The 26,145-nt window shown below is 47.1% G+C and overlaps 3 protein-coding genes across 9 annotated transcripts in view; 1 reads left to right on the top strand and 2 right to left on the bottom strand.

The window, feature by feature from the left end:
* The first annotated feature begins 920 nt into the window (after nucleotides 1–920).
* Nucleotides 921–5,722, top strand: plp1b (proteolipid protein 1b). 2 transcript variants are annotated; one of them, XM_060913261.1, is made up of 7 exons: nucleotides 921–1,043; nucleotides 3,733–3,919; nucleotides 4,022–4,178; nucleotides 4,267–4,444; nucleotides 4,533–4,606; nucleotides 4,721–4,786; nucleotides 4,912–5,722. In XM_060913261.1, the coding sequence occupies exons 1-7, from the start codon at nucleotides 1,040–1,042 to the stop codon at nucleotides 4,984–4,986; spliced, it is 741 nt and encodes a 246-aa protein (XP_060769244.1). In that variant the 5' UTR covers nucleotides 921–1,039; the 3' UTR covers nucleotides 4,987–5,722. The 2 variants fall into 2 exon arrangements, with proteins under 2 accessions (XP_060769244.1, XP_060769243.1); XM_060913260.1 differs by lacking the exon at nucleotides 921–1,043 and having other exon boundaries at nucleotides 3,354–3,919.
* Nucleotides 4,989–14,662, bottom strand: si:dkey-125i10.3 (zinc finger protein 185). Of its 2 annotated transcripts, XM_060913263.1 has the most exons (8): nucleotides 14,513–14,662; nucleotides 13,469–13,499; nucleotides 12,289–12,397; nucleotides 6,876–7,034; nucleotides 6,482–6,766; nucleotides 6,276–6,381; nucleotides 6,036–6,105; nucleotides 4,989–5,109 (listed from the first exon to the last, which is right to left on the bottom strand). In XM_060913263.1, the coding sequence occupies exons 2-8, from the start codon at nucleotides 13,476–13,478 to the stop codon at nucleotides 5,081–5,083; spliced, it is 768 nt and encodes a 255-aa protein (XP_060769246.1). In that variant the 5' UTR covers nucleotides 13,479–13,499; nucleotides 14,513–14,662; the 3' UTR covers nucleotides 4,989–5,080. The 2 variants fall into 2 exon arrangements, with proteins under 2 accessions (XP_060769246.1, XP_060769245.1); XM_060913262.1 differs by lacking the exon at nucleotides 4,989–5,109 and having other exon boundaries at nucleotides 5,812–6,105; nucleotides 14,513–14,661.
* Nucleotides 14,663–19,463: 4,801 nt separating this feature from the next.
* Nucleotides 19,464–26,145, bottom strand: part of gria3a (glutamate receptor, ionotropic, AMPA 3a) — a 73,040-nt gene continuing 66,358 nt past the window's right edge. For 3 of the 5 annotated variants that reach the window (XM_060912751.1, XM_060912747.1, XM_060912749.1), the window contains one exon: nucleotides 19,464–21,762. In XM_060912751.1, the coding sequence (XP_060768734.1) occupies nucleotides 21,517–21,762 (246 nt within the window). In that variant the 3' untranslated portion in view covers nucleotides 19,464–21,516. The remainder of the gene's footprint in view (nucleotides 21,763–26,145) is intronic. The other 2 variants (XM_060912750.1, XM_060912748.1) reach the window with 1 other exon arrangement.

A 26,145-nucleotide genomic window follows, 5' to 3' on the forward strand; every position in this document is an offset into this window, starting at 1 on the left:
AAAGTGACCAATTTATGAGTTTCCATTTGGTTTAAACTCAGTTCTTTGAAACAAAATCTGTTGCTGATTGTTTTTGTTTCGATGTAATTCTGGTTACAGTACAGTAACACTCACTCTGGACTCTTACAGTTTTGCTCCGATGGTTTCGGACTCCAATCCCCATGATGACTTTTAGGACTGCAGTTATCATGAACAGTTTTACACTCAAGTCTCCATCAATGAACAGTTGATAACTTCAACAAAACAGACTTCCTGTTAAACTATAATGAATTTCCTGGTGACACAGTTGTACTTTGTGACTCTATAGGACACAGTTCTAGAAGTGAGTTATTTATAATCACGCTATCCGTTATCACCCAGATGAGGATGGGTTCCATTTAGAGTCTGGTTCCTCTCGAGGTTTCTTCCTCGTGTCGTCTGAGGGAGTTTTTCCTCGCCAGCATCACCTCAGGAAAACTCATTAGGGATAAATACATTTATTAGGGATAATATTATGAGTTCATGTGTTTAAAGTCTTTATTTTTCTGTAAAGCTGCTCTGCAAGAACGCCTGCTGTTAAAAGTGTAATACAAATAAACTGACTTGATTTATAACAGCCCTGTCAGCCAGTATTCTTTTGCTTTCTCAAAATGATCAGAGGATAATTTGGCATTTCAGAAGAATAATCAGCCAAACTGTTTTTATCCAGATGAAATCAAAGGAGCAGCCAGTTTCCTTCAGATCCAGAGAAAAGTTCAGCCAATCATATTTTAATGAATCTCACCTTAGAAACAATAATTAAAGAGAACACTGTGTCTTTAAGATCTGCCCCACTCCAGTGTGTGTGTGTGTGTGTGTGTGTGTGTAGGGGGTCTGTTTATTGTTTTGGAAACAAAAGCATGAGTGAGAACGATAAAAGAAGAGAGAAGTGTGAGAGTCACTTTATCATCACATCACAGGCAGCCGAGCAGCAAAACCCCTCGGACCACCACCCTGCAATACACACACACACACACACTTACACACACACTTACACGCTGACATACATTTGCCAACACACATGGGTAAGTCTTCTATAATATATACAAAAGGCCTTCATTTTTCTGGTGCAAATTGATGCTGTGTGTGGTGTTGCTGTATAATGGGCAAGGTGTGTGTTTGGTTTGTATTATCATGTACGGTATGTTTTAGACAGGTGTATTAATCTGTGTTCGTGTTTAAGGTCAGATGCAGCAACAGATAATGAGAACCCGAACCCGAGACAGTAATGTTTCAACTGCATTATTCTCATGTCCCTGTTGCACACGTGTGTGTGTTTTTCACTTTAGAAGCTGTGCTCTGAGGTCAGATCAGGTCGATATTTCCTGTACTAATGAAGTGTGTTCTGATTGGCTGTTACTCATCAGGAGGTCAATTATGGTTAATGAGGTGTTAATGAGCTCCGCCTCTCTCACAGGTGATGATGCTTGGACCCCAGACATTTTGAATTTTCTGAGTCTCTCGGTTTAGCTTTAAAATAACCTCATACACGTGAGAGTAAAGCTATTAGGGAAGCAAAATGACAAAGCGATTTAAAAAAAAAACCTCCCACACCTACTCAATAATGTGATATTTTTTAACAGCTCTGTTGAGTTCTCGATGCTGATTGGTCAAAACGTGTTGATTAATAAATAACAGCTGTTTATGACGTCTCTGTAAGGAGTCTCCAGTGTGAGTGCTGTGTAACAGTCAGAGGTGAAGCTGGAACTGTAAGTTCTCAGACGTCTTCAGGACCGAGGAGTTTACACTTCTGTACAGTTTCTCAGGAACACGATGGAACAAGCTGCGATTATTTTGCAAACAGGAACGAACTCATTTCACCAACACTCCAAAACATGAACTATAAACTGTAACTATAAATGGAAAAAAAGTCTGAGGTTTTCTGTAATAAAGTTTTATTTGTTGGTAAGTTGTGACGTCAGGAGAATAAAATCCTTGGGGTCGTGCTGTTAGAGGAAATTAATCACTTTCAGGAAGGTCACAGTAACTCCGCCTTCCTCACTCAGTGTTTTACTGTAACGTGTGTGTGTGTGTGAAGTGTGTAAATGTGTTGTGCAAAATTGTGAGTGTGTGTGATGTGTGTGTTGTGAAAGGCTGGAGCTAGAGGAGTGAAAGCATGCAGGAGTTTTTAAACTACATGTTAAGTTAAATCCCTGATGTAGTCTATAGTGTGTGTGTGTGTGTGTGTGTGTAGGAGAGAGAGATTTGGAATATGTCCACAGTGGAGTGAGGATGAAGAGACATTTGTGCTAAAATAATGAAATAGCAGTGAGAACTCATTAGATCCCAACACACACAAAGCCCTGCTGTGACCTTGACCTCATGATGGCCTCTGACCACTTGGTGCCAGTGTGAGCCTGCCTGTGCTGGAGAAGTGATGTATCTCTCCGTGTGTGTGTGTTGTTTACTGTATCACACAATCAGTCTTTGTATCTTCTCCTGAAACAAAAGCCATTGTCAATCCCACAGTGAGGCTTTCACTCACACACCCCTAGGCTCCACCCTCATCTGGAGGGAGGGATAGAGTGATGAGATGAAGGTGTAGAGTCAGTGATGAGACAGCAGGACAGATGCCACTTCTGATCAATGATTTTTTTGAGTCTTGAACATCTGGTGTCACAGTGGAACATGTGGAACGCTGTCTCTGGAGCATCAGGACCAAGTGAACACATCTAGAGCACCTTTTATTGAGTCGAGAGCAGAGCCAGGACTAGAATCTAGAACATTCCGGTGATGCCTCAGGCATCTAGAACATTTTCCTGTGGTTCTCCCAACATCCTGGCGTTCTTTGGAAGTGTCTGGAGCTGCACCTAAAGAGAGCCACGTCCAGAACCTTCTCTGTGTTGTTTGGAGTACCGTGGCTGAAGAGAAAACATTGTTCGGACTGATTTGAGATAAATCCAGAACGTTCTCCCGGCACTCTCAGTCTTGTACGTATTCTGGAGCACTGGAGCATCTGAGCCGAGTCTAGAACATTCCACAGTACGGCTGGAAAAGTGAAGCGGAATCTAGAAGGTTCTCTGGTTTAACTGAAGTGTAGAAGGTTCTCAGCTAGTTGGTGAAGATGTTCCCGATGAAGCAGCCCTGGCTGTGTAAAGTTTTAGGTCTGATCTGAGAACAGCTGTCGGCCCAGTGCTAACACTAATGCTAACATTAGCACCTGCTAGCGCACTGACCCCAGACCTTCAGCTCACATACTCACACTCGGGATTGAGGGAACTGAGAAGGTTCTGATTAGCCGTGCTGATGATCTAATCCACATTTACACACATTAACCAAGTCAGTGTGTGTGTGTGTGTGTGTGTGTGTGTGTGTGTGAGAGAAATCTGTGAGAGAACCCTGTGCACAAATTGTAGTTGTATCGTGTGTAAAATCTGCTGTGTATTTGTTGTGATGCTAACAGACTAAAACTATCAGTGTGTGTGTGTGTGTGTGTGGTTAATGTGTGTATGTTGTGCAGCTAAGTGTATATTCTTGTGTGTGTGTGTGTGTGTGTGTGTGTGTGAGTGAGAGAGAGAGTGTGACCCTGATGCATGTGTGTGTTGCGAGTGTGTGTGACCCTGATGTGTGTGTGAGACCCTGATGTGTGTGTGTGTGTTGAGTGTGTGTGACCCTGATGAGTGTGTGTGTTGTGAGTGTGTGTGACCCTTATGTGCGTGTGTGTGTTGTGTGTGGTGTGTGTGTTGGCCGTGTTGGTGTGTTCCTCGCCCTCAGGTTGCTATGACAGCTGTGTGCGTTGCCTTGGCGCCGTGCCCTACGTCACTCTGAGCGCCACGTTGCTGTGTTATGCCGGAGTCGCACTCTTCTGTGCCGGAGCACATGAGGCCCTCACACACACACACACACTCGTCCACACACACTTTGCCCGCGCGCAGCAAGACTTCGAGGTGCTTGCCGACTTGTGAGTGTCTACACGCACACAAACGCATTTATTGTTATTTATACAAAACATCACTGAACACAAACAATTAGCACTCTAATGTGTGTGTGTGTGTGTGTGTAGTATTAAATATTTTCAGTATGTGATTTATGGTCTGGCGTCGTTCTTCTTCCTGTACGGAATTTTGTTGCTCGCTGAGGGATTTTACACCACCAGCGCCGTCAAGCAAACGTTTGGAGAATTCCGGAGTACGAAGTTCAGCCGCTGCCTCAGCCTCACTGTGAGTGTGTGTGTGTGTGTTTGTTTCAGAGTGTACATCACTGGGTTTCTAATGTCCCCTGCTGTGTGTCCCGTGTCTCTTGCCGTAGTTCCTCATCGTGACCTGTGTGCTGGCGGTGATCTGGTTAGTCGTGTTTGCCTTCTCAGTGATTCCCGTCTACTTCCTGTTCAACATGGAGGAGACGTGTCACACCGTCCACATCCTGTCTGAGACCACCACCAGCTTAAACCAGCATGGCTGGGTGTGTGTGGACCCGCGGCAGTTCGGTGTGTGTGTGTGTGTGTGTGTGTGTCTGTTTCTCTGAGCTTTAAGTGGAAATGTGGAACACTTATTGTTGTGTGTGTGTGTGTGTAGGTTTGCTCCCCTGGAAGGCTACCCCAGGTAAAGTGTGTGGTATGACCATGGCCAACATCTGCAAAGAACCTGAGGTAAACAAACAAACACACACACACACACACACACACACACACACACACACACACACACACACAGAGCATGTGTATCAGAGTGTAAGTGTGTTCTCCTGTGTGGTGTGTGTTCAGTTCTACGTGACCTATGACCTTTACATCACGGCTTTTGCTGGAGCAGGAGGCACGCTGCTCGGCCTGGTGAGTGACCTTTCAACTTTCACCTGGACCTGCTGGTCATTTACACAAAATACCCCCGTCTCTCTCTCTCTCTCTCTCTCTCTCCTGTCACTTGCTCTTCACTATCTCTCTCTCTCTCTCTGTAGATCCTCTACATCATCGCTGCCACCTATAACTATGCTGTTCTGCGGTTTCTTGGCAGTAAGGGGATCCGTTGCTAGGTGCAGCATCAGTACATGTGCTGTTGCTAGGTGCAGTGTTGCCAGGCAACATGTCTCCTCTCTGATGCGTGCTGCTGCACTTGTTGTTGCATTGTCACGGCGACCGTGTCCATGGGGGATCCGCTAAAGAGGACCAGGAAGTGAAAAACAAACAAAGTGTGTAAACCACAGTGAGATTAACCCGACTCACACTGAGTGAAGAATAAACATTAAACTTTACACAGTATAAACATTAAAATCACCACAGGACGGGGTCGCTCGCTCTCTCTCTCTCTCTGTTTAATTCTCTCTATCCTTTCATTTTCAATCCTTCTATCCAGATCTCCATCTTGAGTGATGTTTTCATTACCTCCTAATTTTTTAAATAGATTTATTTCTTGGTGTTTACTCTCTCTCTCTCTCTCTCACACACACACACACACACACGCGCCAGTCCCCTTTAACAGAGATTTCAAAGCAGCTCTTATTTATCAGTGTCATTTAAATAATTAACTTTAAAGAACGTGCAAATTCCTGACTGGCTGTGTGTGTGTGTGTGTGTGTGTGTGTGTGTGTGTGTGTGTGTGTGGTTTTTTCCTCCAATGGTGCTATGGTCATTGTATTAATATTAATTAATGTGTAACAGTAATACACACTGTACATGTTTTAATTCCACTGTGTGGGTTTCTGTTAATCTGCTACACAACTGTGTGTGTTACGCTGTAAACCGTCTCATGCTCTGCAATAAACACACATTTAATCCACCTGGTACTGTGTTTATTTACTGTCTGTCTCGAGATCTTCTGTTTGTCTCTCTGTCCAGATAAACACAAATTTAACACAGACTGAAACTTTTGTTGGTTTATTTAACACGAAATATTTTCACACTTTTATGTCAATCTTTAAATGAAAATTAAAAAGGAAACGAAGCACATAAACAAACTAAAATAAAGATTAACACACACACGTTGCACTTCTGTATCAGTGCACTGAGGAAATGGAAGAAACAGAACACATCGTTAATATGCTGAAGGTTTACACGGAGAACACGAGATCAAAACATTTCTCACAGTAAATCTTCCCATGATGGTGGAACATGGAGGACATCAAGTCACCGAGCAGTTTAGCACATGCAGCACACTGTACACACACACACACACACACACACACACACACACACACACACACACAGATGCAGGACATTACACCAAATGAACAGAGACATGAAGACAGCAATTTGACAGAGAGGCAGACAGACAAGCAGGCAGAGGCAGACAGTCTGAGAGACAGGCAGAGACAGACGTGTTTACCTGAAAACAGTCCACATGGCAGGTGATTGGAGGAATGTTCACTGAAATCTTCACGTTACTTTCCACAAGTTTGGTACAGAAGGAACACAGCACCTTCACATCATCGCTGATGAGAGCAGAGAAGAAGAACTTAAAGTCACATGATCAGGCATGCAGACACGTTTAACACATGTGAAAGAGTGAGGGCTTTAACACGGCCGACTCACTGAGTCTGAGGAGAGCTGCTGAGCAGAGCTGCTGAAGAGACAGACCCAAGTGCTTCAGGGGTCTCTCTCACTGCTCCTTCACACACAGGCTGCTCGAGTCCACAGGCCACAAACATTTCAGCTCCAGATGCCTCAGACTGAAGTGTTTCAAATCCAGGTGATTCAGCTGCTGCTGTTTCCACAACAGGTGCGTTAACTTTAGGTGCCACAATTTCAGGTGTCTTTTCCACAGGTTTCAGTGTTGGTTCGATCTGTGTTAATCCAGATGTACCCTCAAGGTTGATGCTGACACACACACACACACACACACACACACACACACACACACACACACGAATAATTTAGCAGTGACACGCGGCTCGGTGTGTCAGAGCATCAACACTTCAGCACTTACTCACACTTCCTCCATGCTGAGACCACGTACGAGCCGCCCCTTCTCCATCCTGGAGACACGTCCTGGCCAGAGACAGGGCTCTGAGGGGTGGGGCTCTGAGGGGTGGGGCTCTGAGGGGTGGGGCTCTGAGGGGTGGGGCTACTGGACCTGTAGATCAGACTGCATTCCACAGAAGACACGCAGACAAGGACAAAACTGAATGCTTACTGAAGACATGGAAAATCGATGAGCGTTTCCATAGAAACAGTGTGTCATGTGGACATTGTTCAGTGATCTGTGAGGAGCTCTGTGTAGTTTTGTGTTTGTTATTTGAAGTTGTAATGGTTTATATGAGATTAATGTAAATGTTATGCCTGGTGATATGTGATTATGGTTGTGTGGCAGCGGGGGCGTGGTCAAGCGCCGGTCTGTGACAGGAGGGCGGAGTCAGGGAAGGTAAGTGGCAGAATCACTACACCTGACGTCAATTAACCTGTGTTTGTGTGTCTTCCCAGTGACCGCGCCCTATTTAAAGAGGGAGAGCAGAGAGCAGAGGAGCTCATCCCCGAACAAGGCGCCAGTCGTGTGTGTTGAGTGGGAAAAGTTGTTAGACTGAAAAGTCTGGCAATAAAGCCCTATTTTGACCCTGATCTCTGTCCTGCTATCTTCTGTGCTCCACCCTTCCACACGAACTGCTACAGTGGTGCCGAAACCCGGGAGTGGAGCACCAACGCCGAACTGCCCCATGGAGTCTTCCCCGTTCGCCGACCTGGTCCACGCCCTCGCCACAGCCCAGCAAAGCCAGCACCAGGCGCTAGTCACGCTCCGTAAGGAGCAGGAGCAGCGCTTCGAGGCCCTGGTGTTGGCCCAGCAAGAGGACTGACAGGCGTTCCGGCACCTCCTCGCGTCGGTGGGGACAACTGATGCTTCCACCGCGGGCCCGTCCTCCCTCACCCTGACAAAGATGGGCCCACAGGATGACCCCAAGGGTTTCATTACGCTCTTTGAGCAAGTCGCGGAGACCTCAGGGTGGCCAATGGACCAGCGCACGGCGCGCCTCCTCCCCCTGCTAACGGGAGAGGCACAGCTGGCCGTGCTACAGCTCCCCGCCGATCGCCGGCTGGCCTACGCAGACCTTCGCCGGGCCATCCTCCAGCGTGTGGGGCGCACACCCGAACAGCAGTGCCAGCGCTTCCGCACTCTGCGCTTGGAGGAAGTCGGCCGGCCGTTCGCGTTTGGCCAGCAACTCCAGGATGCCTGCTGGCGGTGGCTGAGGGCCAACAACTGCGACGCCGAGGGGATCATCAATCGGGTGGTGCTGGAGCAGTTCATCATGTGCTTACCGACAGGAACCACGGAGTGGGTCCAGTGCCACCGCCCGGCGTCGCTGGATCAGGCCATCGAGCTGGCGGAGGACCATTTGGCGGCTGTTCCAGCGGCAGGACAGCAGACCGCCTCTTCTCTTCTCTCCTCTTCTCTCTCTCCCCCTCCTCCTGTGTCCCGTCCTCGCCCCATTCCCCCACCGCGGAGGCGGGGGCCAGCACCACCCCAGCCGGCCCGCCGCACCCGTGGTGCCCTCCCGTTTCTCCCTTCTGTGTCTGTCTCTCCCCCCCCTCAGGTGAGTGAGCCCCAGAACACCGGTGCAGAGAGGAAGCCCGGGCCGGTTTGCTGGCGCTGCGGGGAACTGGGCCACCTCCAACAGCAGTGCACGGCAATGGAGGTGGGCGCGGTGGTTCGGATCCCCGACGCGCCAGAAGCCGCCCTCGATCGGGCCGGAGCATATCGCATACCGGTGAGTATCCAAGGGGATACATATCAGGCTTTGGTGGATTCTGGTTGTAATCAGACCTCAATTCACCAAAGCCTGGTGCAAAATGAGGCACTGGAGGGAGCACAGGGGGTGAAGGTGTCGTGTGTGCACGGGGACGTTCACAGCTACCCTTTGGTGTCAGTCCACATTTTTTTCCGAGGGGAAAAATTTATAGTGAAGGCGGCGGTTAATCCTCGCCTTACCCACTCTTTAATTTTGGGGACTGATTGGCCGGGATTTCGGGGTTTAATGACACGCTTAGTAGAGAGTGGGTCCTGCCATTTAACAGGGGGAGGTCCCGGTGTCGCTTTGGTGGGAGCAGCTGTCACAGAGCCGTCTACGTCATCCCCGCGTCAGAGTGAGGAGCCGCCGGCCCCTCCTCTCTCTATTGGGGAATCCCTCGCAGATTTCCCATTAGAGCAGTCGCGAGACGAGACTCTGCGACATGCGTTTGACCAAGTGAGAGTAATCGATGGTCAAACGCTCCAGCCGAACGCCACCCCGTCCTTCCCCTACTTCGCGATTATGAAGGATAGATTATACCGAGTGACGCAGGACACTCAGACAAAAGAGCGAGTCACACAAATTTTAATTCCAAAGAGCCGCCAGGAATTGGTATTCCAGGCGGCTCACTTTAATCCCATGGCTGGACACCTAGGGCAGGACAAGACACTAGCCCAAATAATGGCCTGATTCTATTGGCCGGGGATTCGCGGCGACGTTCGTAGGTAGTGTATGCCATGCCGCGAATGGCAATTAGTAAATCCAGCGGCCATTCCAAAAGCGCCTTAGCACCCTCTACCTTTAATCGAGACCCCGTTTGAAAGAGTTGGGATGGATCTCGTCGGGCCATTAGATCGGTCAGCACGAGGGTACCGCTTTATATTAGTTCTGGTGGACTATGCAACGCGATACCCGGAAGCAGTGCCTCTGCGCAATATCTCAGCACGCAGTATTGCGGAGGCACTCTTCCGCGTCATCTCCCAAGTTGGAATCCTGAAAGAGATTCTGACTGTTCAAGGCACCACGTTTATGTCATGGACACTGCGCGAACTGTATGTGTTATTGGGGATTAAGCCGATCCGCACCAGTGTGAATCACCCACAAATGGACGGTTTAGTTGAACGGTTCAACTGCACCCTCAAGAATATCATTAAAAAATTCGTAAGTGAGGACGCACGTAATTGGGATAAATGGCTCGAGCCCTTGTTGTTTTCAGTGCGAGAGGTTCCCCAAGCCTCCATGGGGTTCTCCCCGTTTGAATTATTATATGGGCGTAAGCCGCGCGGCATTCTAGACGTGCTGCGGGAAAATTGGGAGGAGGGACCTTCACAAAGTAAGAATGAAATTCAATACGTTATGGACCTGCATGCAAAACTCCACACGCTCACCCACCTAACCCAGGAGAATTTGCGGCAGGCCCAGGAACGGCAAGCCTGCCTGTACAACAAGGGTACGCGCCTTAGGGAGTTCACACCAGGAGATAAGGTACTCGTACTGTTGCCCACGTCGAGCTCCAAATTAATCGCCAAGTGGCAAGGACCCTTTGAGGTCACACGGCGAGTCGGGGACGTCGACTACGAGGTGAGGTGAGGCGAACGGACAGGGGTGGGGCGCTACAGATTTACCACCTCAATCTGCTTAAACTCTGGAATGAGGAGGTCCCCGTGGCGTTGGTGTCAGTGGTTCCGGAGAAGGCAGAGCTGGGGCCGGAGATTCAAAAAGGGGCATTGGCGTCACGTACCTCTCTGGTCCCCTGTGGAGACCACCTCTCCCCGACCCAACTCACGGAGGTCGCCCAGTTGCAGGCCGAGTTTTCGGATGTGTTCTCGCCCCTGCCCGGTCGCACTAACCTCATAGAGCACCACATAGAGACGCCCCCGGGGGTGGTAGTGCGTAGCCGCCCTTACAGGCTACCCGAACACAAAAAAAAGGTGGTTCGGGAAGAACTTGAGACCATGCTCGAAATGGGCATCGTCAAGGAGTCCCACAGTGACTGGAGCAGCCCGGTGGTCTTGGTACCCAAGGCCGACGGGTCGGTCCGGTTCTGTGTGGACTATAGAAAAGTCAACGTGGTGTCTAAATTTGACGTGTACCCAATGCCTCGTATTGATGAGTTGCTCGATCGACTCGGCACTGCTCGCTTTTATTCGACACTGGATTTGACGAAGGGATATTGGCAGATCCCCTTGACTCCACTATCCCGAGAAAAAAATGGCCTTTTCCACACCGTTTGGTTTACACCAATTCGTTACACTTCCATTTGGGCTGTTTGGGGCACCCGCTACATTTCAGCGGCTGATGGATAGGGTCCTCCGCCCCCACGCCACCTATGCGGCTGCTTATCTCGACGACATCATCGTCTATAGCAATGACTGGCTGAGGCACCTCGAACATCTAAGGGCCGTCCTTAGGTCGCTGAGGCGAGCGGGTCTCACAGCCAACCCGAAGAAGTGTGCGATTGGGCGGGTGGAAGTACGGTATCTGGGCTTCCACTTGGGCAACGGGTAAGTGCGTCCCCAAATTAACAAGACCGCAGCCATTGCGGCCTGCCTGAGGCCCAAGACCAAAAAGGGGGTGAGACAGTTCCTGGGGCTGGCTGGCTATTATCGTAGGTTTATACCTAATTATTCGGACGTCACCAGCCCGCTGACTGATCTCACTAAAAAGGGGGCACCAGATCCGGTCCAGTGGACGGAGCAATGCCAGCGGGCTTTTTCTGAGGTAAAGGCTGCACTGTGTGGGGGGCCACTTTTACACTCCCCTGACTTTTCTCTCCCCTTTATGTTGCAGACCGATGCGTCAGACAGAGGGCTGGGGGCGGTTTTGTCCCAGGAGGTGGAGGGGGAGGACCGCCCCGTCCTGTATATCAGCAGGAAGCTGTCGGTGTGTGAGGGGTGCTACAGCACCATAGAGAGAGAGTGTCTGGCCATCAAGTGGGCGGCCCTTTGGTACTATTTGCTGGGGCGCCCTTTCACCCTCTGTTCGGACCACGTGCCCCTCCAGTGGCTCCACCGCATGAAGGATGCCAACACACGGATCACCCATTGGTATCTGGCACTCCAACCCTTTAATTTCAAGGTGGTCCACAGGCCGGGGGCGCAGATGGTTGTGGCGGACTTCCTCTCCCATCAAGGGGGGGGGGGGGGGGGGGGGGGGAGTCAGCTGCAGGCCAGACGGCCACCCGGCCTGAGTCGGGCGGTGGGGGTATGTGGCAGTGGGGGTGTGGTCAAGCGCCGGTCTGTGACAGGAGGGCGGAGTCAGGGAAGGTAAGTGGCAGAATCACTACACCTGATGTCAATTAACCTGTGTTTGTGTGTCTTCCCAGTGACCGCGCCCTATTTAAAGAGGGAGAGCAGAGAGCAGAGGAGCTCATCCCCGAACTAGGCGCCAGTCGTGTGTGTTGAGTGGGAAAAGTTGTTAGACTGAAAAGTCTGGCAATAAAGCCCTATTTTGACCCTGATCTCTGTCCTGCCATCTTCTGTGCTCCACCCTTCCACACGAACCGCTACAGGTTGTTATTATTATACAGTTCTATATCTTCAATGTAAATACAGTAATGAAGTTATTTGCGGTTCTCGAAGGCATGAAGGTGATAAAGTTGTGTGTTTTATGAAACTTTACGGTGGCTGTGGATCCTTCGGCTCCTCGGAGCTCTGACGGATCCAGCTGCTGTCGTTACGCAGAGCCGTCCGGACCTTCGTGGTGTAGAAAACGGTTTTCCGTTCCATGTCTGAAACATCAGCAACATTGTCATTAACGTCACACCGACACACACTTCATATAAACACACACCCGTGTTTCACTCTTTCTCTGGGAGGCTCTTCACGTCCTTATACAGTTAATGAATGACGTCCTGTTTCATAAATAAACACAGCAAAGTATATCAGGCACAGCACGACATAAATATCATATATACACTCAAATGCAAAAGTTTGCACACCCTTGAAATGAATTAGACCTTTTGCAAAGACTAACAAAACATTCAGCATCTTTAGTTCCTTCATTATCATAATAAATGTTAAAATCCCTTGTATTAGAATATTAATAGCAACGATATTTGTGTAGTTCTTCAGTAACAGCATCACATTCACGGCAAAGTGTGGTCACTCTTTTAGCCGCAGTACTTAAGATAATGGTATTAAATAAACATGTCACACTGTATGGGGTCTTTTTCGACCCTAAAAAAAGCACAGAAAAACTGGCCATGTTTAACTCTGAACCAAAAGCTCATGAGAACAGAACAATCTTCTCATGAGGAAAGAAAAGTACGTACAGAATTTTGCATGAAAAAACCTGAACTTCATTCTTAAATTCAAACCCGATTTCTCTGGATGAGACGATGCTGTAATTGGGGTTGTGATGATTTTTAAAGATAGTTTTCAGCATATTTTGCCTTCGATTCCAGACTTTAGCAACATCACTGAGCTGACAAGTTAAAACGATCTGAATAATTTAATAATTTTGGCCTCTGTGCTGAAGAACTGGCCAGATATAAATCATTAGTTTAAAAGTTTTCATCTCCTTTTCTTCACGTTATAAATGAAATAATTGTAATAACTCCACTCTTTACATTTATAACTGTCTTTATTAGAGACTCCAGTTGCTTTTATAAACTTTGAATATCAGTAATTTTTTCTCTTTTATTATTATTTGATCCCCTTTCACATTTAAAAAAATGTCTTCTTTTTCTCTTTCTTTTTAAAATAAATCATTTATAAAGATCCTTTTTTGACCCAGAAACCATGAGGGATACAAACACGTGCAGTCAGCTGTGTGTGTGAGAGAGAGAGACGTGACGTACCACTTGCCATCCTGGTTCTCTTCAGCTGAATCTGTGTGTGAGAAACACAAACATTAAAGAACTCAAATTGCACAAAATGAGAAAGAATGAAAAAGGAGAGAAACAGAAAGTGAGCAGAGGAAAGAATGAAAAGATGCAAAAATGAGGATGAACTCGTGAAAATGACATTCCTCAGAACCAGTGCTCCCACATTCCCACTGTGTGTGCTGATAAGAACAACAAGATTGTGTGTGTGTGTGTGTGTGTGTGTGTGTGTGTGTGTGTGTGAGAGAGAGAGAGAGAGAGAGAGAGAGAGAGAGAGAGAGAGAGATGGCCTGACCTTAATTGCTCTATTAAGGCTTGATCATTGGGGATAGATTAGGGATAAAATTTGCTCATGTTTAAAGTCATTCAAATTCTGTAAAGCCGCTTTGGGACAATGTCTGTTGTTAAAAGCGCGATACAAATAAACTTGACTTGACTATTAAACCATGTTCTTGGTGGACAGGGAGTCGGTCCTGTTCCACCCTAAAATCATCCCTCACTATTTGTTTCTTTTTAACTCCAGACCTCACACACTACTGCAGGAAGACTCGTCTCCCCTCACGTCTCATGTCTCCCCTCACGTCTCATGTCTCCCCTCACGTCTCATGTCTCCCCTCACGTCTCATTCAAGACTAAAACTTTCACTGAAATCTTAATAGTGCAATAATTTCTGACACACACCACACACTCATTTTGAATAAAGATCTCAGCACGGCCCTGTGTCCTATATGGAGACATTCACAAAGCTATGAACACAAAAACTCACAACACACATCTTCACACACTCACTAAGTCACACACACACACCACACACACACATCCATCTCACCATCATTAATACTGAACCACACTAACACAACACTTAAAACTACACACACACACACACACACACCACACACACACATCCATCTCACCATCATTAATACTGAACCACACTAACACAACACTTAAAACTACACACACACACACACACACGCACAGAGGAGAGGTCAAAGCTGAGAAATAGTAGTTGATTCTTACCTTAACACTGTGTGATGAATGTTTCCACAGCCAGTTTGCTGAGTTCCTTCCTTATAATATGGACACACACACACACACACACACACACACACACCACCTGCATATCCCCTCCTTCACACCAAATGTTTTTCTGGGGTGTGTGTGTGTGTGTGTGTGTGTCACCCTGCAGTCTGCATTGTAGAAAAACTTGAAAAATGTATTTTTGTCCTACTGACTGCACACACACACACACACACACACACACACACACACACACACACACACACACAGTGTTTATTTTCTGTCATCAGTGACTATTGTGTGTAATTGAACGTGAAGTTTCTGAATAAACTGATTTTCTCTGATGATTAAAAACATTTTAAAATAAAACCCATCGTATTTAATGATTTATGGGAAAGAACTGGAGAAACGGCGCCACCCAGTGGTGGGATTTGGACCTGCACCTTCACATTTATCACTCTTCTGTCAGCTGCGGACAGACCCGTTGCAACAAGGTAGGCAGACTTGGCAGTTGCCTAGGGCCCCAGCCCTCGAAGGGCCCCCGCTGCCGAACGACTGGTTATGTATTCAATAGCAATGACAACTTTTTGAGCGCGGCAGCGCGGCGCCTAATGACACTTGTTGAAATACCCTAGTTCCAGGGGGCCCCCTAATGCACAACAGCGCCTCCCTACATGCTTTGGCCGAAAAGTGTAATGACAGTCTGTTGTCACCCCCTCAATGCCCATCTCCGTCCGGTCAAGTGGTTGCAGAGCTCCGCGGCAAAAACACAACAAAATCAAATCTGAAGCGAAATTACCCCTCAGGGAGCCAGAAGAGAAAGAAGAAAAGGGAAGAGGAAGACAGAAAAAAACAAGACACTGGTAAGTGAGAATGTACACACTCATTAATACCAAGCGGGTCGACAAGCAAATTTGGTAGCTAGCTTACGTTAATGGTAGTTATCTTGTAGACAGTGTTTATAACAGTGATGTAAACGTTGTCATGCACAACAGGCTTACAAACTTGCAAGGACTGGCTAAAAATTCTAATATGTGCCACACAAATAGGTGAAAGACTGTCAACTTCTCCCAGATTAACTTAAGCTAGCCGCACACTACGCCGATTTTCAGCGTACCGAGCCAACTGAAGTCGCGAGTCAGGCGTAAAGACTAGTTTTCAATGGTACCGACTCATCTCACAGCCGATTCGAAAAACTAATCGGGAGCCAGACTGATCGGCGAGAGTCGCTAGCAGTAGCCAATCATATCTTTCGCATATAACACGTGATATTTCGTGATCATGTGACTTCTATCTTTTCGAAAAATGAACGGACTGACAATAATGTCAAACTGAACCATTGATCACGGGAGATCCGCGCCCCGACATGCAGTGTGCGCGCGCACTCGGCGCATGCTCAGTTGCGTGAATGTGTCCTGCACCGAAAATAAGAGACGAACAAGCCAGGAACGCCTCATGATGCAATACGCAAGAAAAGAAAGAAGATTTACTGCCATTTTACTTTGTATTTGAGTAAAGTGAATAAATAAATGGTCTGTGGAAAATACATTTAATCCTGGGAACTGCGTGCACAGGAGTTTATTTTGTGTTTACTCCCCCGGCTGGCTACTTATGTGTCATGGCTGGCTAGAAAGCCCTGGGAATGCGGAAATGTCAAGTTCGATTTTAGATTTACGAACCCGAAAAAAATGTCGAAAAACCGGCATTAAAAAAATTTCACCCGCACAAACGGCACTCACCCAGCCGGTGGACCGGAAACAGAACATTTTTTAATAATGGCCTAAGATATTAACCTCTGCTTTCTTTCAGTCGTGAGTTAGTCGGGGATATGTGCGTGCCCTGTCGGGAGTCGGCTCTGAAATGGGTCGGTTCGGTACCGCGTGGATCGGCGTAGTGTGCACCTAGCTTTATTGTGTTTATCAAAATGTCATAGTCAGAGTTAGTTTCAGCGAGCTGCATGGCTTTCATCAGAAGTAGCTAGTGTGTCGTGAGCCTGAGTGGAGTAGGACAGGGGATGGCTCACAAGAAAGCTCTTTTTTACATAAATAGGCTACGTTTGTGACCTTGGTCGGATATTAATGCAGTAATTCAGCTAAGAAACCCGAACTTTCTGCAAGGAAGCCCTGCTGCGATCAGCACGGCTAATGGCTACGACATGGCAAGTTTGCTTCGCTTGTGTCTCTGTATTGTTTTTGCTTCCATGGGAAGGAAGGACAGCCCTTGCCATTTTCTCTGATTCTAGTAACCTCTGCAAGAATTCCATGCATCATGACTGAACTGGAACGGGAACGTAATGCATAGATGCAGAGCCCTTTCGAATATTCAACTGAGCCAAGGAAAGGTGACAGCAAGCAACCACACCTGCGACATGGATTATAAATGCTTATGATCATGTTTGTAAATCTTCATGTCAACCACGTTTGTGTAATGATTTCACGATTTATCATAACGTCAGCGAATAAGCCTGAATAATCCACATCAACTGTCTGGTATAACAAATGAATGACAGACATTACAAGGCGTACGAGGCACAGCTCTAACTGATATTGCACAGGTAAATCATCGGGACTCAGTGTAAACAAAATTAGCATTGTTGAATAAAGGACAGTTTCTTTTTACTTAAGTAAAAATCGTAAGAATGATTACAATATGTGTGATGTTTATTAAGTCTTCAGTGGGTAGGCAGCCATAAGGCCTTTCATCGAGGGGGGATAATTATGGGCCCCAGATCCCCCTTTGCCTAGGGCCCCCAAATACCTTGAAACGGGCCTGGCTGCGGAAATAAACACTGTTTCAATAAAAACTAGAACTGTGAATAAAATCACTATAGAATTACACCCCCCCCCACCCCCGGAACAAAATTTGTCAACTGGAACTGTGTGTGAACTTAAAAAACGATACCCCTGTTACACTATGATTCAAATTCCTATTAGTCATTCAGCTCAGTGATATCTGGGGTCGACATGCATTTGGTACCATTTGATGGAGTGGAACAGCAGCCACATCACCACATAATGACACATGGAAGAAAATAAACACTTTAAGGCCTTGGTCCGGGATTATTTCCCTTCATGCACACAGGTGGTATATTAATGTTTATGGCACAAAACATTGGCGGGGTTTTAATCTGTTTCTCACCATGTTGTGTTTTTATTCTTATAGACCCTTTCGCAGTAAACATCATTCATACGTAAGCGGAAATTGCGCGCGCAGCCTGGACCCAAAAAAGACTCAGAAATGCCTAGTTGTTGTGTTGTCGGGTGTCAGAATCGTAGCAGTGATGGGGTTAAAATGTACAGAATTCCAGCAGGATCTCACCCATTCCAAAAAAATCGCCGACGTCTATGGCTACAAGCCATCAAACGTGTAGACTGGGATGAAAGCACCATCAAAAATGCGCGGGTTTGCAGCGCCCACTTCATCACAGGTAAGATCAGGCTATTTATTAAATCTTTCTTTTTTATTCTTTCTAGTCTTCGTTTATTGATGTAGCAAAATACTTTGGTAACGTTTGTCTGATTAGCTGGGTCATAGTTACACAATGTAATGAATATTGTTAGCATGTTAACTTAGCTTTGCATGCAGTTTTGTTTGTAGGAGAGGTCTCGCTTGACTCAAGCAGTCCAGATTTTGTGCCGTCATTATTTGCGTATGCCGAAAATCACAATTTTAAAGCAAGGATGGAAAGGTAAAATTGTGTGCCCTCGCTCTAAATGCCAACTTACGTTGACTGCTCTAACCTAGCTCCCGCCCCGTTCAGTTTCATTTCTGCTCTCTGCCTCTCGCTTTTTACGCAGCTCTGATTTCTCTTAGCTGCACTCTTTACACTGTCATTCCTTTCATGCCATTACCTCCTGCAAATTGCTGTTTAGTGTTGGGATTTGCTGTTGTAGCTAAAGCCACATTGCCATCACATCACTGGCATAATTTGATTAAAACAAAATGAATATGAATGTCAGCGCCATTGTTTCTGGGTCCAGGCTGCGCGCGCATCCTGGCAACGGTCGGTTTGTTTACAAACATGCAAAGGGGTCTATAAAATATCAGGCAGTGAGCTGGAGCTGGAGCTGGAGCGGCACGGTGGTGTAGTGGTTAGCGCTGTCGCCTCACAGCAAGAAGGTCCTGGGTTCGAGCCCCGTGGCCGGCGAGGGCCTTTCTGTGTGGAGTTTGCATGTTCTCCCCGTGTCCGCGTGGGTTTCCTCCGGGTGCTCCGGTTTCCCCCACAGTCCAAAGACATGCAGGTTAGGTTAACTGGTGACTCTAAATTGAGCGTAGGTGTGAATGTGAGTGTGAATGGTTGTCTGTGTCTATGTGCAGCCCTGTGATGACCTGGCGACTTGTCCAGGGTGTACCCCGCCTTTCACCCGTAGTCAGCTGGGATAGGCTCCAGCTCGCCTGCGACCCTGTAGAACAGGATAAAGCGGCTACAGATAATGAGATGAGATGAGCTGGAGCTTCAGCGCCACCTGGTGGAGAAGTGCAGAACTGCAGCATGTTTCACTTCCAGAACAGAAGAGAAATCAGGAGACATGTTCATGTGTAACATTGACTTCTTTATTTTTCAGTAAATCTATAAAGCTAAGAGTAACAGCCTCCAGTTTATCATCACCTGTCTGTCTGACCAGATTTACACAAACGATTAAAGTCAGTTTAAACACTTTCACAGTCTAATCTTCATTACCAAAAGGTTATCAGATTAAACCTTGGTGCAGGTGCTCATGCGGGAAGTCAATACTTTTCTAGTTTACAGAGAACACCAAGAGGATGACCTCTGACCTTTCACAACTCTGACATGCAACTTTATCTAATAAATAATTAGTGATTATAAAATTCCCTAAATAAATATATTTTTAAGATTCAATTCCTGCTGTTTTATAAAACTAGAGACTCACTTTCATTTTTCTTTAACACACTTCATATTATTTATTTTATTTTAAAGATTTCAGTCACCATCTCTTATTTTAAAATTCTTTCAACTAACATAATAATAAACTCTACAAGCTACAATTTCAACACTTTTTCAGCATTCCGTCCATATCGAAAGGGAAACAGCACAGACAGAAAGAAAAGCAGACCAAACTCAGTTTATCTTTCACCTCGTTCATCCACCGTGTCTGTACTTTTCCAGCGTGACGGCTCTGGAAGCACTGCGGATTCGAACTGACCTGCTCTACAGATGATTAGAGATGATGCTGAAGCAGAATTGAGAAGCTCTAGAACTCTAGCATTGTGAAGAACAGCTCTAAAGCTGACATGAAGCACGATGATGTCTGGATGAAACGCCCTACGACGTGAAGCTCTGTGCTGGAAATGATCTGCTCTGGATCGTAATGTGGAGGAGATCCATCAGTTCGAGATTAATCTAAAATAGCGGTTCCCAAACTTTTAAGACAAATGACCCTAAATGGACATGATGAAGGTTCTGCAAGCCCGAGCCTCAGCATTTTAATTTCTTGTCATTATTCGCCACATTATTCATTCAGCGTAAATTTCAGGGTCTTTTTTTTTTGGGGGGGGGCTCATTTATTAGCCTTTTTGTAAAGTTGCGTGTAAAAGTTTGTGCCAACTAAACAAAACTAAAATTTGCTCCTAGATTTGCTAAACGTTTGTGTGTGTGTGTGTGTGTGTGTGTGTTGATCACCAGTAAAGCTCATTTACATATAACGACCCCCACAAAACTCCATAAAAGGTAAAGCACACGGACAGCTGGGAGCACGAAATGAGCGACCAGGGTAGAGTGAAAAGTGGAAGTTATTTTGATTCCCTTCTGTACTACTACTACTAATAATAATAATAACAACAATAACAACAACAAGAGCACTAAATCTGCTAAATGCTGTAAACATCTAAAAAAAAATACAGTTTATTCCAAATATAAAAAAGTGCAGTAATCCAGGCAGGTTATATGAGCTGAAGTCGAGGTTTACACGAATTCATCTTTTTATACGTAACTTGACACTCAGGAGTGAGACAGGAACTTTTTTAAAGAAACCTTTTCGTATCTAGTTTGATAACCGAGTCAGCTGAGGAGCAGGTGTAAGCAGGCGGATGAGGAAATTTGTTGTCTTTTATTGCTGAACTCTCACGTGACCGCTGCATGTCAGGAGAGTGAAAACAGGACATAAACACGTGGCCCTTTAACTGAAACGTGGCAGAGTGTGACTCTCAGGAACACTTCAAACATCTGCACAAAATCTGTCTTCAGTGTTTCTAATATTAATCTGTAAAATAAACAAATAAAGCGTAAGAGGAGACTGAGAGTTTCTCTCCATGACCCCATCTGTAAATGAGGTGATGAGTCTGAGTTTGGGAACTGCTGCTGCTGAGCGCTGAGAAACCTCCTCTCGGGTCGGAGCTTAAACGGTTCTGCAGCGAAGTGAAGCTCCGTATAGAGACAAAGCGATGTGGACTCTTCAGACCGACAGGAACATGAGCCAAAACAGAACGAGTATAAACCGAATAAATGACTCCATGGTGATGAGCTGAGTGAGAATAAAGAGGAAGTGCTCTGGTGTGGACAGGAAGTGTGGAGGAGCTGTGTGGACTGGAGAGGAAGCTCTGTTTAACGCTCCGAGTTCACGTGTTTTCTGTAAGGCACCGAGAGATAATCACTAAATTGGGGTGCAGTTGCCATAGTTACAGCAGATACAAGATTAATGTAGTGGGAGGGGCAAATCTCAAAAGGGTGTATCCTGTTCAAAGCAGTTGCTGAGAACCAGACCCCCTATGGACTTCCTGCATTTGTGGGGGAAAAAACCCCCCAATAAAATCTAGTTCTGTTTTAGAAATGTGAAAGTTAAATAAACTCTAAAGATGATGTTTACATGTGCAGCAAGAAATGAACGAATCAGATGCAAGAGTTTGTATCCATCGCAAGAGGTTCCAGTGAACCGCACGTCGTAATTCGGTCAGTAAACTCGTTTACATTTCCACTGTGTTTGTGTTAAAAGGTGTAACAGCGCTGACCCCAGAGGAGGGAATTCTGGGACTCGCACTGACCAGCGCTAGATCTTGATGCTCTCGGTGCCGTACACGTTGTAGCCCTCCCTGTAGGTGGTGAAGCCCTGCGTGCCGCTCGGGGGAGGGGCTTTAAAGTTCTGGGTGGGGTTGAGCAGACGGAGATGTTTGGTCTCCTGATGAGATTTGTAGCAAAACTCAATGAGCGCTACGGTCATGGCGAGTCCGAGACCCCCGACCAGGATGTAGAACACACCGGCCACGTTACTGAGACTCAGCGCACTCGTCTTATCCTGCAGAACACACACACACACACACACACACACACACACACACAGCTTTATATCAACACATGCGTGGATACAGACGGCTGATCACACACTTCTGTATCCACTTTCACACACAGGACGTGGAAACAACCAGATTCTCGTAAACAGGAAGTGTGTTTATAAACTGCAGCTAAAAATTTAAACCAAAGATACTTAAATCACAAATGAACCTTAATTTCACCCAGCAGTTTGATCAGAGCTGAAATCTAATATAGACCAGATTAGATTAGAGATCAGATAAAATAGAACACGTCTCATCTCGACCAGGTCAGGACTGTTAAATTGGGTTTGGACTGGTTCATCAGAGTGGAACTGTAATCATTGATTGGACTGGATTTGGAATGGAAAAGCTGATTGGACCTGGAAGTCTTGATTGGACCCAAAGTTCTTGTTTGGAACTGTAAGGTCTGATTTGGCCTGGAGTGTTTGATGTAGATTAGACCGTATGATCTGGTTGGTATTTGGTCTGGATCAGTCTGACGTGGGCTCTGAGACTTGTGTTGAAAAGGTCTGATCTGTACTGCTATTTGATTTACACTAGAATTGGAAAGGCGAGTTTAGGGTTCTGATACTAACTGTAACAAAATTTGTCTGATGGAATGAAAGGTGGGATTGGATATGTAGATTGGACCGGCCTGATTGGAATGTACACTTTTGATTTGAAATGTAAAATTTGAAAACAAAACGTGGATTAGATCCGATTTAGATTTGGCTCTGATGGCTGTGTTTTAAGTATCTCTGGCGTAATGGCCCAGGTTGGTCTCTCTCTCTCTCTCTCTCTCTCTCTCTCTCTGTCTCACACACACACACACACACACACTGAACCATTAGGAATGGGTGTTAATTAGCATGGCTTTCAGAAGATCCTCGTTGTTGGGTTTCTCCACAATGGCACAAGAAAAAGAAGGGTGATGATGATGATGACTGTGATGGTGAAGAAGAGGAGTGTGGTGATCATGATGAGTGTGCTGGTGATGGTGATGAAGAGGAGCATGGTGATGAAAAGGAGCATGGTGATGGTGAAGAAGAGGAGCGTGGTGAAGGTGATGAAGAGGAGCGTGGTGATAGTGAAGAAGAGGAGTGTGGTGAAGGTGATGAAGAGGAGCGTGGTGAGTGTGGTGAAGAAGAGGAGCATGGTGATGGTGATGAAGAGGAGCATGGTGATGGTGATGAAGAGGAGCATGGTGATGGTGATGAAGAGGAGCATGGTGATGGTGATGAAGAGGAGCGTGGTGAAGGTGATGAAGAGGAGCGTGGTGGGGATGTGATGAGGAGTGTGGCGAGTGTGGTGATGAAGAGGAGCGTGGTGATGAAGGTGATGAGGAGCGTGGTGATGAAGAGCAGCGTGGTGAGTGTGGTGATGATGAAGAAGAGGAACATGGTGAGTGTGGTGATGAAGAGGAGCGTGGTGATGGTGATGAGGATCATAGTGAGTGTGGTGATGAAGAGGAGTGTGGTGATGAAGAGGAGCGTGGTGATGATGAAGATGAGCGAGGTGATGAAGAGGAGCGTGGTGGTGGTGATGAGGAGCGTGGTGATGGTGATGATGAAGAGGAGCATGGTGATGGTGAAGAGGAGCATGGTGATGGTGAAGAGGAGCGTGGTGATGGTGAAGAGGAGCGTGGTGATGGTGATGATGAAGAGGAGCATGGTGATGGTGATGGTGAAGAGGAGCATGGTGATGGTGAAGAGGAGCGTGGTGATGATGAGGAGCGTGGTGATGGTGATGATGAAGAGGAGCATGGTGATGGTGAAGAGGAGCGTGGTGATGGTGATGAGGAGCATGGTGATGGTGATGATGATGAGGAGTGTGGTGATGGTGATGAAGAGGAGCATGGTGATGAAAAGGAGCATGGTGATGAAGAGGAGCATGGTGATGGTGATAAGGAGGAGCGTGGTGATGGCGACGAGGAAGAATGGGGTGGTGGCGACGAGGAGGAACGGGGTGGTGGCGACGAGGAGGAACGGGGTGGTGGCGATGGAGACTAGTGTGGTGATGAAGATGAGTGTGGTGATGATGAAGAGGAGCGTGGTGATGGTGATGAAGAAGAGGAGCGTGGTGAAGGTGATGATGATCATGATGGTGAAGAAGAGGAGTGTGGTGATCATGATGAGTGTGCTGGTGATGAAGAGGAGCGTGGTGATGGTGAAGAGGAGTGTGGTGATGGTGATGAAGAGGAGCGTGGTGATGGTGATGAAGAGGAGCATGGTGAAGAAGAGGAGTGTGGTGAAGGTGATGAAGAGGAGCGTGGTGATGAAGAGGAGCGTGGTAATGAAGAGGAGCGTGGTGGGGATGTGATGAGGAGTGTGGCGAGTGTGGTGATGAAGGTGATGAGGAGCGTGGTGATGAAGAGGAGTGTGGTGAGTGTGGTGATGATGATGAAGAGGAGCATAGTGAGTGTGGTGATGAAGAGGAGTATGGTGATGAAGAGGAGCGTGGTGATGGTGATGAGGATCATAGTGAGTGTGGTGATGAAGAGGAGTGTGGTGAGTGTGATGAAGAGGAGTGTGGTGTGGTGATGAAGAGGAGCATGGTGTGGCGATGAAGAGGAGCGTGGTGAGTGTGGTGATGAAGAGGAGCGTGATGAAAGTGATGAAGAGGAGTGTGGTGATGAAGAGGAGCATGGTGATGGTGATGAGGAGAAGCATGGTGATGGTGATGATGAGAAGCGTGGTGATGGTGATGAAGAGGAGTGTGGTGAAGGTGATGAAGAGGAGCATGGTGATGAAGAGGAGCGTGGTGAAAGTGATGATGAAGAGGAGCGCTGGTGGTGATTAAGATGAGCGTGGTGGTGGTGATGAGCAGGAGCACGTTGGTGGCGATGAGGAGGAGCTTGGTGATGGTGATGAGGAGGAGCGCGGTGATGGTGATGATGAAGAGGAGCGTGGTGATGGTGATGAGGAGCGTGGTGATGGTGATGATGAGGAGCATGGTGATGATGATGAGGAGCGTGGTGATGGTGATGAAGAGGAGCGTGGTGATGGTGATGAAGAGGAGCATGGTGATGGTGATGAAGAGGAGCATGGTGATGAAGAGGAGCATGGTGATGAAGAAGAGGAGCATGGTGATGAAGAGGAGGAGCATGGTGATGAAGAAGAGGAGCATGGTGATGGTGATGAAGAGGAGCGTGGTGAAGAAGAGGAGCGTGGTGATGAAGAAGAGGAGCATGGTGATGGTGATGAAGAGGAGCGTGGTGATTGTGATAAAGAGGAGTGTGGTGATGGTGATAAAGAGGAGCATGGTGATGGCGACGAGGAGGAGCGTGGTGATGGCGACGAGAAGGAACGGGGTGGTGGCGACGAGGAGGAACGGGGTGGTGGCGACGAGGAGGAACGGGGTGGTGGCGACGAGGAGGAACGGGGTGGTGGCAATGGAGACGGAACGTGGTGGTGGCGATGAAGATGAGTGTGGTGATGATGAAGAGGAGCGTGGTGATGGTGATGAAGACCAGTGTAGTGATGGAGAGGAGTGTGGTGATGAGGAGGAGCGTGGTGATTGTGGTGATGAAGAGGAGTGTGGTGATGGTGAAGAGGATCGTGGTGATGGTGATGAAGAGGAGCGTGGTGATGGTGATGAAGAGAAGTGTGGTGATGGAGTGTGATGATGGTGATGATGAAGAGGAGTGTGGTGATGGTGGTGATGAAGGTGATGAAGAGGAGTGTAGTGATGGTGGTGATGAAGCAGAGTGTGGTGATGAAGTTGATGATGAAGAGGATTGTGGTGATGAAGAGGAGTGTGGTGATGACGGTGATGATGAAGAGGAGTGTGGTGATGGTGGAGAGGAGTGTGGTGATGATGAAGAAGAGTGTGGTGGTGATGAAGAGGAGTGTGGTGGTGATGATGGAGAGGAGTGTGGTGGTGATGATGGAGAGGAGTGTGGTGGTGATGAAGAGGAGTGTGGTGGTGATGATGGAGAGGAGTGTGGTGGTGATGATGGAGAGGAGTGTGGTGGTGATGAAGAGGAGTGTGGTTATGATGGAGAGGAGTGTGGTGATGATGGAGAGGAGTGTGGTGATGATGGAGAGGAGTGTGGTGATGATGGAGAGGAGTGTGGTGATGATGGAGAGGAGTGTGGTTATGATGGAGAGGAGTGTGGTGTGATGGAGAGGAGTGTGGTGATGATGGAGAGGAGTGTGGTGATGATGGAGAGGAGTGTGGTGATGGTGATGATGGTGGTCATGATGAAGAGGATTGTGGTGATGGTGATGAAGGTAGATGTTATTCCCCTCACTGAACTACTGCTGCAAACTTCACAGCTCTCAAACCTCACTGCAGGACACCAACATGATCAGCTGATCTACTGAACAGCTTCACATTTTAAACACAGACAAGCCTCAACACACACA

This window comes from Neoarius graeffei, chromosome 28, assembly GCF_027579695.1.
Source record: "Neoarius graeffei isolate fNeoGra1 chromosome 28, fNeoGra1.pri, whole genome shotgun sequence".
Classification (NCBI taxonomy): domain Eukaryota; kingdom Metazoa; phylum Chordata; class Actinopteri; order Siluriformes; family Ariidae; genus Neoarius; species Neoarius graeffei.

Coding starts and splice junctions, on each gene's coding strand:
- plp1b (XM_060913260.1), top strand. CDS start 3,669: ATGTGCGTGTGTGTGTTGTGTGTGGTGTGTGTGTTGGCCGTGTTGGTG. Junction 3,920..4,021: donor TTCGAGGTGCTTGCCGACTT/GTGAGTGTCTAC, acceptor GTGTGTGTGTAG/TATTAAATATTTTCAGTATG. Junction 4,179..4,266: donor GCCGCTGCCTCAGCCTCACT/GTGAGTGTGTGT, acceptor CTCTTGCCGTAG/TTCCTCATCGTGACCTGTGT.
- si:dkey-125i10.3 (XM_060913262.1), bottom strand. Junction 7,035..12,288: donor CCGAAGGATCCACAGCCACC/GTAAAGTTTCAT, acceptor TGTGGAATGCAG/TCTGATCTACAGGTCCAGTA. Junction 6,106..6,275: donor GCCATGTGGACTGTTTTCAG/GTAAACACGTCT, acceptor GTGTGTGTACAG/TGTGCTGCATGTGCTAAACT.